This window comes from Onychostoma macrolepis, chromosome 05, assembly GCF_012432095.1.
Source record: "Onychostoma macrolepis isolate SWU-2019 chromosome 05, ASM1243209v1, whole genome shotgun sequence".
NCBI lineage: Eukaryota > Metazoa > Chordata > Actinopteri > Cypriniformes > Cyprinidae > Onychostoma > Onychostoma macrolepis.
Genome location: NC_081159.1, coordinates 30,224,136 through 30,243,272, shown reverse-complemented (window position 1 = coordinate 30,243,272; position 19,137 = coordinate 30,224,136). Strand labels below are relative to the sequence as shown.

Sequence of the window (19,137 nt, the reverse complement as noted above, 5' to 3'; positions counted from 1 at the left end):
TGCCAAGTCAGCAGTCTTCTCCATTATTGTGGTTTCAAAGAACAAGAGATACCCAGAATTTATACTGTAGGGATGGTCATTTATTCAAACTCAAATGTAAATATTCTAATATTTTGAGATACTGATTTTTGACTTTCATGAGCTGTAAGCTCTAATCATCAAAATTAAAATAAATAAACATTTGAAATATATCAGTCTGTGTGTAATGAATGAATATAATATACAAGTTTCACTTTTTGAATGGAATTAGTGAAATAAATCAACTTTTTGATGATATTCTAATTATATGACCAGCACCTGTATATATACACACACACACACACACACACACATATATATATATATATATATATATATTAGTACTGTCAGTCGATTAAAAAAAACCCGAATTAATCACACATTTTTTCTCAAATTAATCCCAACTAACATTAAAGTTTTTAAATATACTTTTATATTGCAATAATTTCACATTCAATCTATTAATAACCAATTAATACTGATTTCCCTATAAAAATGTTTTCCCCTAATATTTAACCATTGACTACAGCCATTCAACTTTACATTATAATTAAGAGCTATCAATTTTAACATTTATTAGACTTTAAAAATAACTTCTAATTTAAGTGAACTTAAAAAAATCTTCACATAAACCCATTATAATAAATGTCATATTTATCTACCTGTGCCCCTCAGCAGAAATATACAGAAATTGAATAAAGTTATCAAACACTAAATTCTAAACTAAATACAGATGAATCCTTAAAACTATAAAAGCTATTTCCTCTTTTTTCTTTTGTTCTTGATGAACAGACATCACAGCAGCTGGTTATTAGGTTGTTTTGGCTGCTATTTATTCAAGAGCTTTTGCCGCTGAACGTGACGCGGATCTGACACGCATCGTATTTTCTCTCAACTCTACCTTTTCTGACCCATTTCAGTCTCTACTAATGAGCTGACGAGTTTAATCGGGTGTGTTAGATGAGGGAAACAGTGCTAGGATGCTCCAGGACAGTTTTGAAAACCATTTCAGAGACATGTTCTTAAAGTAACTCATATATAACATATTACATGCATGCACAGTTTTATGGCACCTTTAATTGCCTTTTTGGTAACTTCATGAATTAACTGATCACGACATTGCATGCTCGTAGTTTCTTTCACGATTTGATATGAAATGAGGCTATGCGCACGCCGGCACCTTTGTGCGTGCATTGAAGAGCACGCGCTGCGAGCACAGTACAGTTTCCGCGCTTGTTTGACTCGTGCCTGCCGCTTAAGTGAAGTTGAAGCGCGTGTCTGAAACGTCTCCTGTTTGATGTGCTCGTAAAGACGTTCTGCGGCTGAATAAATGCACTTCTTGTCAAGAAAAAAGAGACAGAATTAGCAGTTATGAGTTAACGGCGTTAAATCATTTTTAACTTAACCGCTATCGCTGCTACATAGAGCTTGAGCGTGGATGGGGAGTGCCCCTTATCCAACAGCTCCTGAAGGAAGGACAATATCACCAATACGTCACAGACAAACGGGTCCTCACCACGGGTTAAGCACCAGGCGGAGCACACCGACCACTCAATGGTGTAGAGGTGTCTTGTAGCCGGAGCTATAGCCTGAGAAATGGTGTTCAGAACACACCCCTGGAGGCCTGCAGGCTCCTGTCGAGTGGCCAAAGATGCAGGGCCCACAGCTCTGCCCAGGGGTGTCATATCGTCCTGTTCGCCTGAGAGAGGAGATCCCGTGGAATGGGCCACGGGCTGATTTGAGCAGCTGTGACAGCTCTGCTAACCAATGCTGGTTTCTCTAGAGTGGGGCCACTAACAGAACCTTCTGTTTCTGTTCCCTTATTTGCCTGATTATCTGCGGGATCAGGGCGATCGGGCAAAAAGCGTAAAGGAGGAGGTTGGGCCATTCGTGGGCCAACACATCCCTGTCCCCTCGAAAAATAAGTTGGGTAATGAGAGTTGTTTTCTGAGGCAAAGAGGTCAACCTCTGCCCTGCCAAAGATCTCCCAGATTCGTTGAAGCGTTGGTGGGTGCAGCATCCACTCTTCTGAGGGGACATTGCTCCGAGATAGCATGTCTGCTTCTCACTTCAGCCTGCCCGGCACATGCGCTGCTCTCAGCGAACGCAAGTTGAGCTGAGCCCATTCTAAGAGGCGCTCTATCAGAATCGCCCTGGCGATTTATATAGGACACCACCGTCATGCTGTCTAAAACGTGGTGTCCCCTTAGGTCCGGCATAAAGGTGTGAAGGCCCAAACACACTGCCAGCATTTCCAGGCAGTTGATGTGAAGCCGACCTTCCTCTTTCGACCAGTGGACGAAAACTGGTTTGGCATCGGACAGCGCTCCCCAACCTGTGTTGGAAGCATCTGTCGAGACCACCTTCCTTCTGTAGACCATTCCCAGGGGAACACCCTGTTCCATCCACTGAGGGTCTTTCCAAGGGGCCAGAGCTGCCACGCAGGCCTGGTCCACCTTGATGCAGAGGCGTCCAAGACGCCAGGAGATGGATCTCGTGGTTTCAGCCAGTACTGAAGGGGCCACATGCAAAGCAGGCCCATCTAAAATACTGGAGACATGGAGGCCATGAGGGCCAGATTCCTCTGAAACGCTTTGAGAAGGCGAGAGGCTCCAACTTTGAATGGGGTCGTGAGCTGCTGAATGGCCAGTGCACGTTCTGGCATGACTACCACCCTCATTTGGGTCGAGTCGAGAACTGTTCCCAGGAATGATATCTGTTAGCTGGGGGACAGCGCGCCTTTGGCGAAATTCTAGTCCCAGGCATTCTAAGTGGCTGAGGAGGAAGGATTTGCGAGATAGTAGCTCGTCCTCTGACTGGGCCAGGATGAGCCAGTTGTCGAGGTAATTCAGAATGCAGATTCCCATCTGTCTCAGTAGGGAAAGAGGCACATCCATGCACTTCGTAAAAATGTGAGGAGCTAGGGACAGTCCTAAGGACCGTGTATTGATATGCCACTCCCTCGAAGGCAAATCTCAAGAATCGTCCATGGTGGGGGGCTATCGGTGTCTTTCAAATCCAGCGAAAAGAACCAGTTCCCTGGGCATAATTGCGAGATGATCTGTTTCAATGTAATCATTAGTGTAGTGCTTTGCTGGACTCATGTAATGCTTTGCTGGACTCAATGCTCTTGCAGCTAGAGCAGTCAGACCCCGGTGCGGGCCAGACGCATCCAACCCTGAAGCTGTTAGTGATAATACAATCACTAGTGACAGCATTCTCCTTAAATCTGCCTAAAAAGATCAAACCATTCATAGCAGAGGGGCACTGAAGATCCTTATGTGTACACACACTGGCAGATCAAAGGTGCTGCGTGCATCCTCTCAGATCCCTTCATAGCAGATGAGGAGACGGGCGAGGCCGCCTTCACTGAAGGTGATGGTGTAAATAAGAATCTGAAAAGAAAAAAAAATCTTTAAATAAATATTTTAACCTGCATGAATAAATCCAACCACCCCTATTATAGATTTAAATTTCACTTTCCTGTGAACTGACTGACTGACAGAGGAGCATCTTGGCAGCAAGGATTTAAAACTTTAACAAGACTCAAAGAGTGGATTTTTTTTTCGATCAGGTAGGATACAAATGATTTCAAAACATTTCAGCCGGTTTATATAGGCTATATCGTTTATATATTATTTATCTGGTATAAGATGCATTTGGTTGAGTCGCTGCAGATAGCCTATAAGTTGTTATATTAACGTTATGTTGTATAAATAATTAATCGTATTCTATATGAGATAAATGAGTTAAATCCCATTGATTAAAAAACCTGCTATCAAATGCTTCATTCTACTGGTCATTAAGCGCGCAGCTCAAAACAGAAATGCAGAACATTAATAACCGTCATATACATAACGTTATAATGAGAGCACTATTGTAAAAAATGTTGTGCATTCGTAAGGGTTTCGCTGAAGTTTAATGTTAACTATCTTTTAATCAAAACATAAAACATTATTCACTCCGTTTGTATCTGCGAGGCGTACGTTACACATTTTCCCTGTGTGTTAATGTCAGTAATTATGACTGTCTATATGTCTGAGTCTGACTTGACTCGGTAATGTATTTTGCCCTGCCCCCAAACATGATTCGACTACTATCAGCAAGATTCGAAAATTCTGATTCCACTATTAAAATCCTTAGTCGGGGACACCTAATATATATATATATATATATATATATATATATATATATATATATATATATATATTGTCTCTTAGAAATGCACATTTGACATTGAGTTGACAGTAGTAGGCTATAGTTTGAGTTAGGATGCAGATGTAAATTTGTTCATGATCAAAATCAGTAACATCTGTAAAAATTGCAACAACCTCCTTTTTTATTTGGTAAAATTACATTTTTTTGAGTTTTATTAATTACATTCCATTACTCCTTTAATACATTTAATACACATTAATATAATACATTTGATATAAATACCCCACATTTCTGCCAAAATACCATGGTGCAGTTAATGTTACTACAGTAAATCCATGGTAAACGATGGTAATTTGTAGATTGAAAAGCCTTCTGTATCGTTGCACACATTGCTTTTCTGCTGTTTGTCAGCGCTGTTTTATCTGGATTTAAACTAGTTTATATCAGTTGACTGATACTAGTTTATACAAGTCATTTGTGTTCTTCGCTGAATTCAAGGGCTTCTCACTGGATCTCACAGCGATGTTTAGTGGTTGCGTGATTGGCGAGTAAACTCATCTGCTCTAGTCAGCGCGCTCTGACGCTACTGACATTCCATTCAAGTAGTGGGCCGATCGCCGAAACGAGAGAGAGCTCCCCGATATTAGGCGCTGTTTTTTAATTACAGCACATGCGAAACCGCAAAAAGCAAATACTCCAAAAGCATGAAACAGCGCTCCCCGATGCATCCGCCAGCCGCGCGTCAAAGCAGAGCTCTGACGAACGTGTGCCGCGCTTCTGTCATGATTAAGTGATAAATTAAAAAGTGAGCAAGTCGCTTGATCCATTCAAATGTGACACAGAATTGTTATACAGTCGTGTGATATGAGAACATTAAAGGTTCTGTAGTGATGCTAGCTGAAAACAGCCACAGCAATGAGGTATATTGGAAAACGCCAATAGGCTTGTCACCATCAGCACCATAGTCAAGTCAAGTCATCTTTATTTATATAGCGCTTTTACAACCTGATCTCACACAATTCCGTGTAATGACCACGGACTTATTTAACCCCGAATCTGTGGTGGCATCACGGAATCGCCGAAAATTCCATGATGGGCTCACAGAAGGCATCAGCGGTGGTCCATGCACTGATTCACTGGTTCAACACCAGCACTGCATCGGACCACGTAAAAAGAGTGACTCCGATGCAGTTATATTTTGTATATAAATTTATACTTTCACTGGAGTACCTGACCCCACCCCTACCCTAAACCTACCCAGTTCTGAGCAATAATGATGACCATAAATTTCCCAGTATCGCATCGGCATATTGATGCTAAGGGTTTCCTATTTAAAGTGTTGAACCAGTGGATCCGTGCATGGACCACGGTTGATGCCTGTCACTGACTTACATTGGTATCACTTTTGTGAGCCCATCACGGAATTTTCGGCGATTCCGTGATGCCACCACAGATTCTGGGGTTAATTAAGTCTGTGGTCATTACACGGAATTCTGTGAGATCATGTTGCGCAAAGCGCACATTAGCTTCCACTCTCCACACAAACGATCGGATATGTGCCTAATAGCTCATATTGTGAAATGCATGAAGTGTTTTATGTATATAGATTTTATTTTAGGCAAGTCGTGTTGATTTGAGAAGGCTAAAATTTATCAAACATATGCTCAACTCACTGTCTGGCGCTGGCCTCTTGGCACTTTAAAAAATAAAAACGTCTTAGGTTACGTATGTAACCCCAGTTCCTCGAGGGAACGAGATGCTGTGTCCGAGAACGCTAGGGGAACGCCTTCAGCGTAACCGGCTCTGAATACAAGTGAAATCCAATGGATGGGCGAGATGTCAGGGGCAAGGTGACGTAATGACCAGCTGGTACAAAAGCACATGCGGTGAAACTGGCGTCAGCCTCTGGAATGAAGCAAGCGCTGGCAGGGATGCCGGAAGTGTGGTACCGAGACGCAGCGCCTCGTTCCCTCGAGGAACTGGGGTTACATACGTAACCTAAGAAGTTCCTCTTCAGGAACTCGAGCTGCGTCCGAGAACGCTAGGAGAATCAGATATCAACGCTGCCACACTTACCAGTCCCTGCCCAGTGTGTATCCCTGCGGAGCACATCTAGGGTGAGAGGACGGAAGAGCCTGGAGTGGCCCGCATGTCCAGGCCATAGAACCTGACAAAAGTCAGGGGCGTAGACCATCCTGCAGCGTTGCAGATGTCCTGTATTGGGACACCTGCAAGGAAGGCCTTGGAGGCCACCACACTCCTAGTGGAATGAGCCCTGACTCCCATCGGCGAGGGGAGGTCAGAGGACTCGTAGGCAGTGTTGATGGCATCCACGATCCATCGATTGAGAGTCTGCTTCGTAGCAGGCAGACCCCTCTTATGGGGACCATAGCAAATTAGCAGTTGGTCCGCCCTTCTCCACAGGGCAGTTCTGTGGACGTATGCGTCCAGTGCTCGCACTGGACACATACAGTTAAGCCTTTGCTGGTCAGGCTCCCGAAAGGGAGAAGGACTTAAGGCCTGCAGTAAGACAGGCTGTGGTGTAACAGAAGGAACTTTGGGGACGTACCCTGCACGAGGGTACAAAAAGGCTTTGGCCATGCTGGGCGCAAAGTCCAAGTGAGTAGGGGCCACTGACAGGGCCTGCAGATCCCCAACTCTCTTCAGAGAAGAGATCGCCAGAAGAAACACAGTCTTCAGGGTGAGATGGCGATCAGAGATCTCCTCAATAGGCTCGAAGGGAGGCCTACAGAGAGCATCCAACACCACAGCCAGGTCCCAAGGAGGAATCTGGGACTGTACTGGGGGCCTTAGGAAACGTGTAACTAGGGGGTGTCTACCCACCGACTGTCCACCAAGAGAGGCGTGGTAGGCTGAAATCGCCGCCACATAAACCTTCAAGGTGGAGTGGGTTAACCCTGTGGAGAGTCGAACCTGCAAGAACTCCAGTACTGTACCAACCAGGCAATTAATTGGGTCGAGCTGGTGATCTCTGCACCACGAAGTGAAGAGTCTCCACTTCAGGGCGTACAGTTTCCTTGTTGAGGGAGCTCTGGATTGGAGGATGGTCCCAACAATCTTGGTTGAGAGACCGGAAGCTATGAGCTGTGCCCCCTCAGGGGCCACACCCACAGCTTCCATAACTCCGGGCGGGGGTGCACAAGGGTGCCTCCTGCCTGTGAGAGGAGATCCCTCCTGAAGGGGAATCTCCCATGGAGAGCCGTCGAGGAGAGAAATCAGGTCCAAGAACCATACTCGGCCCGGCCAGAACGGGGCTACTAGTAGCAGCCGGACCCCGTCCCGGCGCACTCTCGCCAGAACTCCGGTAAGCAGAGCAATCGGGGGAAAGGCGTACAGACGAAGCCTCGGCCATGCCTGTACCATGGCATCCAGCCCCAGTGGAGCTGGATGAACTAGAGAGTACCAGAGGGGACATTGCGCTGTCTCCTGAGTAGCGAAGAGGTCCACCTGTGCCTGGCCAAACACTCTCCAGATCTGCTTCACCACCTCGATGGCACCTTTCCCTAAGAGAGTATCTACTTCTCGTACCATTACCAGAGCCTGCTCGGGGCCCACCAGAGTGGAATTCACCCCGTTGAATCGAGGCAGAAGAGAACCGAACTGGATTCTGTAGCCTCTCTCTACAGTGCGCAGGAGCCACTGAGACAGTGGAAGAAACTGAGATGCGTGCTCGCTGGAGATCGCTGCGCCCTGGAACACCGTACGTGGCAGGGTTAGCAGATCGATCTCCTGAGGGTGCTGGGGCGAGACGGGCACCGTGTGCTGCGGTGATCGCCGCTCTCCCCCAGCGGGGGCTACCCTCGACGGAGAACCCTTCTTACCGCCCTGGCCCCAATTTATTTTGTGGGGGAGCTGCCTCCTGGTGCCTGTCGACAATCGAGTCAACAGCGTCACCGAAAAGGCCAAAAGGCAACAGCGGGGCGTCCAGGAGGAAGACCCTGTCGTGGTCTTTGATATCCGACAGGGTCAACCAGAGATGCCTCTCCGCCGCCACCAGGGTCTCCTTGGTGGCGCGGAGAGACAAATCAGTGGTTTTGCGGAGTTCACTAATATCCTCCGCACTATAACCCTCGCCCTCATCTAACTCCTTGAGCAGGTCAGCCTGGTATGCCTGCAACACCACCATGGTGTGCAGACACGAGCCAGCCTGACCTGCTGCCGCGTACCCCTTTCCCACCAGCGCTGATGATGTGCACAGCGGCTTGGTGGGCAGGGTCGGTGCCTTCAGAGACGATGCCGTGTTGGGGGACAGATAGTCTGTTCCACACACGGCATCACTCTGTAACCGCACTCTCTCGTCCCCCTCACATTACCGTAGTAATCCGAGGAGGGAACGAAGAGGCGGGCCAAGAATGGCTTTCCCCACGACCTCGACACCTCAGTGTGGAGGTCGGGGGAAAAAGGCAGGCTCCGACGTGGAGGTGGAGGCTTAAACCGCAGAAAGCGCTCGTCCAACTTGCCTCTCTGCGGCTCGACATGACACTCGGCCGGCCAGTCGAGACTTAACTTGGCCACGGCACGAGTGACCACCTCCACAAGCTCGTCATATTGGAGCGAAAGAGAAGGTACAACATCTTTGATGTTTCCCGTGTCAAATGCCGAGGCCGCTGCCTGAGGGGAAGTATCCGCATAGCGGGCTTCTGATCTCGGGGAGCGGTCATCAGATCTGATGGGTGAGGACGGATATAGAGACTCGCTCGTCTCCGATCCCTCCATCAGATCCCACTGCGAACCCCACGAGCGCCGCCGCCGCTCCGCCTCAGCGGTGACTTGACTTGACTGCGTTCCCCATAACGACCTTTAGAGGGCACAGTGCGAGTTCTCTTGAAAGGGAAACACATTTTAGTCACATTTTATATGATGGCCATTTTCCATCTTTCTCTGAATCTTTTTTTTTTTTTTTTCACTTCAAAGGCTTGTAAATGCCTCTTTGTTATGATTGGCTAGTCTCTTTGCATGTAACATGAGTTTCCAAGTGTGTCTAATTTACTTTCTTTATTGGACCTGTAAGTTATTTTCATTTATTTTAACACTAATTTTAATTTAATTAGTTTGTTAATTATTTTCTTAATTGAAAACCTCAAATTTTTCTTTAACTCTCTGTCCCTCTTCCAGGTGTGTGGTCCTCGTCTGAAGCATAAATGTGAGGGGTTTAACTATCTTAATGGTCAGTGTGTGGAGATCAACCCACACTTCACTGCTGATGACACACTGAAGCCAGCTTTCCAGGGTATTACAACACTTTATTGATAATGCAACCTTACAACATTCTAGAAATGTTCTAATGCTGTGTTCTAGTAAAATTATGCATTACATTTTCTCTATACAGTACCTAATAAAAATCTAATTGTTATTTATCCATTAAGCAACAAATGTGTATAATTATATTATATAAGTCTTGTGTTATTACAATATGTAATATTATTACTTTATTTTCAATTAAAATGTGCATTTTATGGAATATAATGTATTTGTGTGTTTTTATCCCCTTGACATTGCATTTATCATGTATTGACATATCCTTACATAGACCCTGTGTCCTAACTATATTATCCATTCTATATAAATGCAACTATAAATAAGTGCAGGATTACAATTGGTGGCCAAATCCTAGTATGTTGCAAATAGTATATGTTTTGTTTGTTTTGTTTTTTTCTGGTAAATTACACATTATGCATTACTTCTTACACTGCTACAATGCAGTTTTATGTTAACCTATAGATTTTGTTTTCATGTATTTCAGAGTGTCATGATATTCCCCCTCTGGATACAGTTATTCTGTTTGATGACTCTGGCAGTATCACCTCAGAAAATTTTGAAACAATGATCAGATTCATCAAGAACTTAATTGCCATGTTTTTGGATACACGAGCACAGGTGTGTATGTGCTCATGCCAGTATTTCTCTGTAGCTATTTAAAAACTTGGCAAGTGAATGATGCCTATTAGTGATTTAAAATCTGTTCAGATTTTAAATGTCATGTAGTTTGAATAAAAATATTTCATAACAAAAAAAAAAAAGCTTTAATTTCTTATATTAATATAATATTATATTCATATTGTTTCTGTGTCTCAGGTGGCAGTGGCCAAATTCTCCACAAGAGTTTCAGCTGTCTTTCACTTTGAGAACTTTGCAGCGAATCAAGACCCTGAACAACTAATGAAAGATGTGACCCAGGCACAGGGAGATACATACACACCTTCTGCAATACGTTTTGTTATGTGAGTGCAACAGTAATTGTAATCATGTTTATTAATTTGATTGCTTACACACTGTATAGATATATGGGTTCTGCTATGATATGAACTTCAGTTTATTTCTTTGTATTGCTCTTTTATTCCCCCCTCAGAGAAGAGATGTTTTCTGAGAAGGTGGGCATGCGAAGCAACTCTCAGAAGTTATTGTTGGTGATCACTGATGGAAAATCAAATGACCCCAAAGAGGAATTTAAGAATGTCATCCTGAAAGCCAATGAACAAGACATCACACGATTTGCCATTGGGGTAAACAATGACGGGCCCTTTTAAAGTGGTCATCAGATTCCCATTTTCCACAAGTTGATATAATTCTTTAGAGTCTTAATGAAAAGTCTATAACATGCTTTGGTTAAAATTTCTCAAGGGTATTGTAAAACAACACCCTTTTTACCTTGCCAAAAACAGCTCTGTTCACAGCGACCTGTTTCAGTGCATGTCCCTTTAAATGCTAATGAGCTCTGCCCCTCTCTTATGTGGGGTGACGAGCAGTTCTCTAAACTGTTAACTTTAGTCGCATTTGTTGCGGAACTTGCTAACTAGCTCATTATTAGGAAAGGCGATTTCCAAAGATCCATTAAAAAAAAAAACTTATAATCAATTCCTCTGTAGGTGAAGCTGGATCACAAATGATTCACGTGAACATAGATGCATTTAGGTAGATCGGGGAGCTCATTCCCTTTAAAAACAAAAGTAATCCTGTGCATCTGAACTCTCTGCATCTTTAGCAGTAAATAACGACTGCTATGCTCATTATTACATTCAACAACAAAACCTCAGTCACTTAGGAGACATTTCTGTCTACAACTGCTCCGGCATCAAAACAATGGCGGACTGTTGACAGCTTAATCAGGGCGAGTCTATGCTTAAACGAGTCTATGTCACTCTGCCAAGAATCTGAGAACAGCTTGATCTGAGACACTGATTTATCGGAATTAAAAAAAAAATAAAAAATAAAAAATCTACTGGGTGGATTTTTATCATTATAGGGTGGTTGTGTACACATTTCAGTCCAAACAAAATGTAAAAGTGAATTTAGCATCTGATGACCCCTTTAAGAAATATTGTGAAACCAGTTATGGCAATTTTCCATGATGAAAAGCAATATTACCAATAAATTATCATTATTATGCTATGTGCAAACAAATAATAAGATTACCAGTATGAGCACTCATAAGGCCTGGAAATGCTTGACAGCAGTGGCGGACTGGCCATCTGGAGCACTGGGAGTTTTCCTGGTGGGCCGCTGTACAATGTGGGCTGGCCCGTTGCGTAAATATATATAAAAAATTAATTGTAGTTAATGTACGTATAGGCTATCCTTCCATCGGCCCAGACAAATGGCCCACGTGGCCCACTTGATTCAAAAATTCTAATTAATATAGTGTGCTCCGGATCAGTGCAGCAGCTTAAAAGCACTCGTCAGTGTCAAAATGTTTGAAATAGCCAATCAAATCGAAGAAGGCAGGATTTACTGTTCACAGTCGTTGAGCTACACGTGACTTGAATGCAAGCTGAGGTAAGATGTAAGCAGCTAAACATGACGAGACGATATTTCAAATTCAGCAATATTTGCCAACCGTTTACGATAAAAAAAAATTTTTTTTTAAATAATGTTAAACAAAAGACATTAAAGGGGTGGTTGATTGCAATTTCACTTTTTTAACATTAATTAGTGTGTAATGTTGCTGTTGCTGCCATTTCTGAGGGAAGGGCTTCATAAAACCAGGAAATAATTGAGGCGTTTATTAGAGAAGGGACAGAGCAGTGTAGAATAAAGGTAAATTATGTGAAAAACAATTTAAAAAAACGAAGCATGAACACATGTTTGACTGTACCCCATAAACACAATCAAGCCAAGAAAAAAAAAAGTCAACCAACCCTTTAATTTTCAGGAATGAAAACTACTACTGGCCTTTTCAAATTTCTCAGATTGTAATGCCATTTACGTTATTTGTCACAATGTAGCTGTCACTAATCCTGTCCCTGCACTTCCGTTCATTCACCACCAGAGGTCACTCGCTCACCACATTGACTCTCACACCATACTTCACACTGGACTGCATTTCCCATCATTCATTGCACTGATTACACACAGGGCTGATTGCACTAATCACACGCACACCTGATCCTACGCACACACTGATTACATGCCTTATATAAACCCTGGACTTTCTTTCCCTCACTGCCGAGTATTGTATGCACACATCCCTCGCCTAGCGACACTATTTTTGGTGGTTAAAAGTTTGAAATAATTAAGGCTATTTATTTATTTGAAAGAAGATTTAATTTATTTGATCAAAAATACAGTAAAAACAATAGTATTATGAAATAACTAACTTGCGTGCTAACCATAAAGTGTTACTTCTGTGGTGAATGCGCTCTTCCCATAAAACGCTGAAACACAGTCAGGTCAAGTCTTACTCTAGAACACTGTAAATCTGAAGACTTTTGCTTTCGAGTGCTGTGTATTGGAAAGTGATTTATATTATAGGCCTAATAAAAAAATCAAATTTTCTTATTAATTCACATGCATTATTTTTGGTGGTTAAAAGTTTGAAATAATTAAGGCTATTTATTTATTTGAAAGAAGATTTAAAATTTCAAAACTACAGTAAAAACAATAGTATTATGAAATATTACACTTAAAATAGTGATTTTCTATTTAGGATATTTTAAAATGTAATTCATTTCTGTGATCAAAGCTGAATTTCCAGCATCATTACTCCAGTCTTCAGTGTCCCTTCAGAAATAATTTTAATGCTGCTTAATTTGCTGCTTAATAATTATCAGTTATTATTTATGATCAATTATTAATAATGGCTTTTATTATTGGTATAATGGTTCTCAGTTAAAGAACAGCATTTATTTTAAATATAAGTACTTTGTAATAAGTGTAAATACCTTCACTGTCACTTAAATCAATTTAATGCAACCTTGTTGAAGAAAAATATATATTTATGTTTTTTAATCTTACCCAAGACTGAATGGTATCACATTTTACACAACAATATGAAGAAGCACAAAAGTTTTCAACATTCATAATAATCAGAAATGTTTCTTGAGCAGCAAATCAGCATATTAGAATGGTTTCTGAAGGATCATGTGACACCGAAGACTGCAGTAATGATGCTGAAAATTCAGCTTTGATCACAGCAATAAATTATTTTATTATATATTAGTGTAAAAGACAGCTATTTTAAATTGGACCGGGTTTGGTGGGCCGCTCTGTGCCAAAAAGTCCAGGGCCACTTTTTGGCTCCAGTCAGCCCCTGCTTGACAGTGTTTTACTTACAAAACTGTAATGCTTACAAAAATACTATTATGAATTATGAATACTTTACATTCAATACAATGAATTAATTCCATAAATTAGACCATCTGTGGTCTGCCAGTGGTTTACATCATGGCCATCATGTGAAAAAATAAACAAAAGAAAACATAATTACTTCAACTTTTCACTTGTTTTTGTCTTGCATTTCAAAATTGGATTGGATGAGCTCAGTGCAGTTTTCTGGAAATTATTTTTCATGAATTGTAATGTGTGCAAAGGATTGTAATTATGATTAGAAAACCAGAAGAATACAGTTGATACACCATTCAAAATACATATAATGAATGACATGTAACGAAGGCTGCCTTCCAAGGATCCTTTGAATTTAAAATGTATGATGGAGCCTTACATGTGAGAAGCACTCACTGAAACTAAGTACTTGTCTTTATGTGGGTGGATGAAAATGGCGCAGATTTTAAAATGTAATTTCCAATTATTGACATCACAGACCTTATTGGTATTTTGGTTCTGATGTATGAAGAGTATTTTAAAAATAAGACTGAAAGCTTGTGTGAACAGCTGATATTGTGTATTTAAAAAGAAAAAGTCAGTCCAGTAATTTTCCAGTTATTTTTTATTGTCTGAAAATGTGTATTTAACCTAAAATATTCCTTTGAGCAGATTTCATAAAACATTTAACATCATTCTATTCACTAAATGTTGGGTATTTTTAATGAGTGATTTATTTATTTATTTTTATTTTTTTGTCTGTCAGGTTGGTAAGGAGTACTCTCATCCTGAGCTGGAGCTGATTGCTTCATCTCCTCACTTTGTTTTTGAGACAGAGAGTTTCAGTGCTCTCACCTTGATACTAAACCAGCTAAGGGAAAAAATATTCTCTATTGAAGGTACTGGGCAATAGTAGAGATCTAAAATATCTAAATAAATTTCTCACTGAATTCTCAATGAAATTATGCAAGCTCTTTCTGTTTCTGTAGGAACTGACACAGGGAACTTCAGCTCTTTTCAGATGGAATTATCACAGGGGGGTTTCAGTGTGGCCCTTTCAGAGGTCAGCAACATTTCCCTATATTATTGTTTCCTATATTATTTCAGGATGTACAAAATGACACAAATGCAAAAGTGAACTTGAACTAACTTGCGTGCTAACCATAAAGTGTTACTTCTGTGGTGAATGCGCTCTTCCCATAAAACGCTAAAACACAGTCAGGTCAAGTCAAGTCACCCTTATTTATACAGTGGTGGCCAAAATTATTAGAACACTAGTATTTTCACCAGCTAAAAATGGTTTTAAGTCAGTTATTTCTATCTTTTGCTGTAGTGTGTCAATAGGAAATATCAGTTTACCTTTCCAAACACGCATTTTTCCATTAATTGTAATAATCTAGTGAGATTTTTGTTTGCACAAGGAGTCTGACAACAGCTAGTGCTCCACACAGAGATCTGATCTCATCATCATCCAGTCTGTCTGGAATGACATGAAGAAACAGAACAAACTGCAGCAAAAGATATAAATAACTGACTTAAAACCATTTTTTTAGCTGGTGAAAATACTAGTGTTCTAATAATTTTGGCCACCACTGTATATCGCTTTTAACAATACACTGAATACAGATAGTGTCAAAGCAGCTTTACTGTATTAAATAGGAAAAATAGTGTTTAATAATACAAAAGGACAACAGTAAAAACTCAATTTCAGTTAAAGTCAGTTCATCATTGATTCAGTGATGTCATCGTCCAGCTCAGTTCAGTTCAAATAGTATCTGTGCAATCAAGTTGACGATATCACTGGAAATTAAGTGTCCCCAACTAAGCAAGCCAGAGGTGACAGTGGCAAGGAACCAAGAATGGAATCGGTGACAGAATGGAAAAAACCTTGTGAAAAGAAAAAAAAAACCTTGTGAGAAACCAGGCTCAGTCGGGTGGCCAGTTCTATCAGAAAGACTCAGAAGGTAAACGTTTACAAGATATTTATTCCATAAAGCGTTAACAGATGGTGATGATGCAGATTTGACTGATCCTGCCTGAAGATGAAGGCAGGGGCGGAGCCTACCCCCATGGATGGACAGGGCCAACCTGGTGGTGGTGGGGAGGATGGAGGGGAACGTCAGCGTCGTCAACTGCAAAAAATGAAACAGAGTTCAGTGCTTAAATACTCCAGTTGTCAAGCAGTGATTGGCCAGACCTGTTAGTATAAATGAATGACGTGGAATTGGAGTCTTCCAGTTAGAACTTACGCTGACGCTTTCATTTCTACCAGAAAGACTCAGAAGGTAAACGTTTACAACATATTTATTCCACAAAGTGTTAACAGATGGTGGCGAGCCACAATAATTCATGCATATGCCCCGTCCTTTATCCAAATCCTGGGGATGCAGATTTGGCTGATCCTGCCTGAAGATGAAGGCAGGGGCGGAGCCTACCCCCAAAAAGAAGTGTGAATTGATACCCACCAATTGAGGCATTACTTAAATGTACAGAGGAGGCCCCGACGGGCTGAGTGATGATAGGCCATTGTATGTGAAAAGTCATTATAGGCTGGACATGAGGAGCAAATGAGGATGTAACCACCACCACCAGTAGCTGCTCGAAGTACCATACCGAAATAAAATGTGTAGTATTGAGATAACCACGTTCTCTGCATCAGCAAATACAGGGAATCGAAACCACTGAATTGTGTTAGAAAGGTCGTCAGTTTAAGTAAATTGATAAAAGGTAGTATTTATGGGAGCTTACATTCACGTAAAGTAGCCTTGTTGACAAGTTTGAGTGAGTAAGGGCAAAACGCACAAGATATAGTACTTTCAGTGCCCTGTAGTTGGCGATATCACATCTTTTGTAGCAGAAATAATCTGCTGCAGAAAAGCTAGGTACCACACAAAATGTAATGTGTAACTGCAACACTCATTTCAAATGTAGTGGAGTAAAGAGTACATATATTCATTCAAAAATGTAGTGAAGTAGAGAGTAAAAGTTGTTAAAAAAAAGTAGCTGCTGTTCCGACCAAGCAAAAATGATGTGTTCAACCCAAGCAAAATAATGATAATGTGCATTTGATCAGATATAACTGAAGACAAGATTCATGAGATACATTATGTGAATGAGTTTGGGGGCCAAATGCGAAAAATCTCTACCTCCTTTAGTAGACTTTGCTATCCTAGATACTAGCAGGAGTCCAGAGTTTTGCGACCTTAGGGAGCGTGATGAATTGTAGTGTGATAGAAGACTAGTTAGGTTCACAGGAGCTAAACCACTAAGGGCCTTAAAAGTAAGTAGTAATATTTTGTAACTGATATGGAACTTAATAGTTTCATGCTTGGGGAAAGCCCACGCTGAAACGACGCTTATGGAGACGGAATGTCCTCACTGTGAGGATATGAGTCTCACCTCTCTGTGCTCACGGATCGACGTGCGATCGGCGACCCTGCCCCCCTGTCGTCTGAGGAGCCCAGTGAAGCCAAGACAGACATGGACGCTGAACTTTTCCGCGTCCTGTCTAAGGCTGTGGAGAAGCTGGGTTTGGAGTGGTCTCTGCCAAAGGAGCCCACCCGCAGTTGCCTGGATGAGTGGTTCTTGCCGTCAGGCCCCTCGCCAACGAGCCTCACCATTCTTCTCTGAGGTCCACAATGAGCTCACCAGATTGTGGCTCTGTAACGAGACTTGGCCCCCTCCTCTTCCTGTCCTGCATATCAGGATGATGCCTAAGGCTGCCCAACAGCCTCTGTTATGCCTCCAAGCACCCTGTTCAGTTCTGGATGCATACGGCAGTATGTTTGTTGTAAATAAACTAACTGAGACTTGTCACAGCACTTGTATACTGTTGCTCTCTTGTTGCTCTGATTGCTTCTATTGTTCTCCTCATTTGTAAGTCGCTTTGGCTAAAAGCGTCTGCTAAATGACTAAATGTAAATACTGTTGTGAACACTGGGCCCATTCAAAAAGCGCCCACACAACCAGCTGATGTTATAGCGAGAAAAATAAAACACAAACATTTTCAAAGAGCAAATTTCCTCTTCCGCTTATTACAAGTGTCGAGTCCTCACAAGGTGACCTACCACCCGAATCAATCCAACCCCTTGCCACGGGGGCTGAGGCCTGGCAGGCTGTCCCCGGAGTGTCAGACTGGGTTTGGGGGTTAATAAAACGAGGTTATACATTTCAATTCGCTCGAAGTCCCCCCGCTATTCAGTAGTGTTGTTCCCACCTTGCTTCAGAGCAAAGATGCACAGAGTGAGTCAGACTGCTACAGCTATTACTTCCTCATCCCCAAGTAAGATGGTAGCCTCCGGCCCATCCTTGATCTCAGGGACCAGAACCGCACCCTCATGAAATGGCCATTCAGGATGACTACATTGAAACAGATTGTCTCGCAAGTGTGCCTAGGGGACTGGTTCTTTTCTCTGGACCTGAAAGATGCTTACTTTCACATCCAGATAGCCCCCCCATCACAGACGATTCTTGAGATTCGCCTTTGAGGGAGTGTGTAACAAAGTCAAATGGGTAGGAAGGAAGAGGACGAGGTCGGCTAGGCTGAGACTGGGGTTTTTATTTAGTTTTCCAAAAACAACAGAAAGTCGCGCTCTCAGCGCTCAACATAATCGTGCAACCGCACGGAAACAGTCCTGCTCTCCTGAGCACACGTCACACTCGCACAATCCCCAGATCGCAGCCTCCAGTCCACAGTAGCTCTCCCTCCTCTCTGACGTTCCCAGGTGTCTTTTATACGGTCTCCCCACGCCACTTACTGGAATAAGACACAGGTGTTTGTCATTTGCACTTGACCCACTTACTCACCGCTCGTCTCCCAGCTCTCTCTCCCGCTGCAGACCTCGCTGAGCCACGCCCCCCTCGCCACAGAGTGGAATATCAATATACGTCCCTTCCCTTTCGGACTGTCCCTGGTTCCTTGCACTTTTACGAAGTGCATGGATGTGGCTCTTTCCCCTCTGAAACAGATGGGAATCCATCTTCTGAATTACCTCGACGACTAGCCTGTCTTAGTACTCCGTCCCATTCCTGGTGTCTCGGGCGCCTTCATATCAAGGTGGACCGTGGCAGCTCTGGCCCCTTGGAAAGACCCTTAGTAGATGGAACGGGGTGTGCCTCTGGGAATGGTTTGTAGAAGGAAGGTGGTCTCGACAGTCGAAAGAGGAAGGTCGCCTACACTTCAACTGCCTGGAAATGCTGGCAGGTTATAACTCCTAGTCGCTTCCTCTTTTATTTACTCTGCCCCGTCAAGAGTATTTAGAATTTAGGAGACCACGTGACCCACCGATAGCAATGGCGGTGTAGTTCGATTGCTCCCTGACTCGGTATCCTTAATCTGTTTTTTTTTTGTTTTTTTTCTCAGTAAAACTATTATTATTTGGTTAGTTTTTGGCTGTTTTCTAA

The 19,137-nt window shown here is 42.5% G+C and overlaps 1 protein-coding gene and 1 pseudogene across 5 annotated transcripts in view; one reads left to right on the top strand and one right to left on the bottom strand.

The window, feature by feature from the left end:
- Positions 1–19,137, bottom strand: part of LOC131540563 (uncharacterized) — a 252,006-nt pseudogene that overhangs the window by 57,688 nt on the left and 175,181 nt on the right.
- LOC131540560 (integrin alpha-X-like) overlaps positions 1–19,137 on the top strand; it is a 164,407-nt gene that overhangs the window by 27,147 nt on the left and 118,123 nt on the right. For all 5 annotated transcript variants that reach the window (XR_009271298.1, XR_009271297.1, XR_009271296.1 and 2 more), the window contains 6 exons: positions 9,313–9,427; positions 9,941–10,074; positions 10,273–10,418; positions 10,547–10,700; positions 14,501–14,633; positions 14,724–14,797. Coding sequence is in view for 1 of the 5 variants with exons in the window: in XM_058775574.1 (XP_058631557.1) it covers positions 9,313–9,427; positions 9,941–10,074; positions 10,273–10,418; positions 10,547–10,700; positions 14,501–14,633; positions 14,724–14,797 (756 nt within the window). In the remaining 4 variants the exon portion in view is untranslated. The remainder of the gene's footprint in view (positions 1–9,312; positions 9,428–9,940; positions 10,075–10,272; positions 10,419–10,546; positions 10,701–14,500; positions 14,634–14,723; positions 14,798–19,137) is intronic.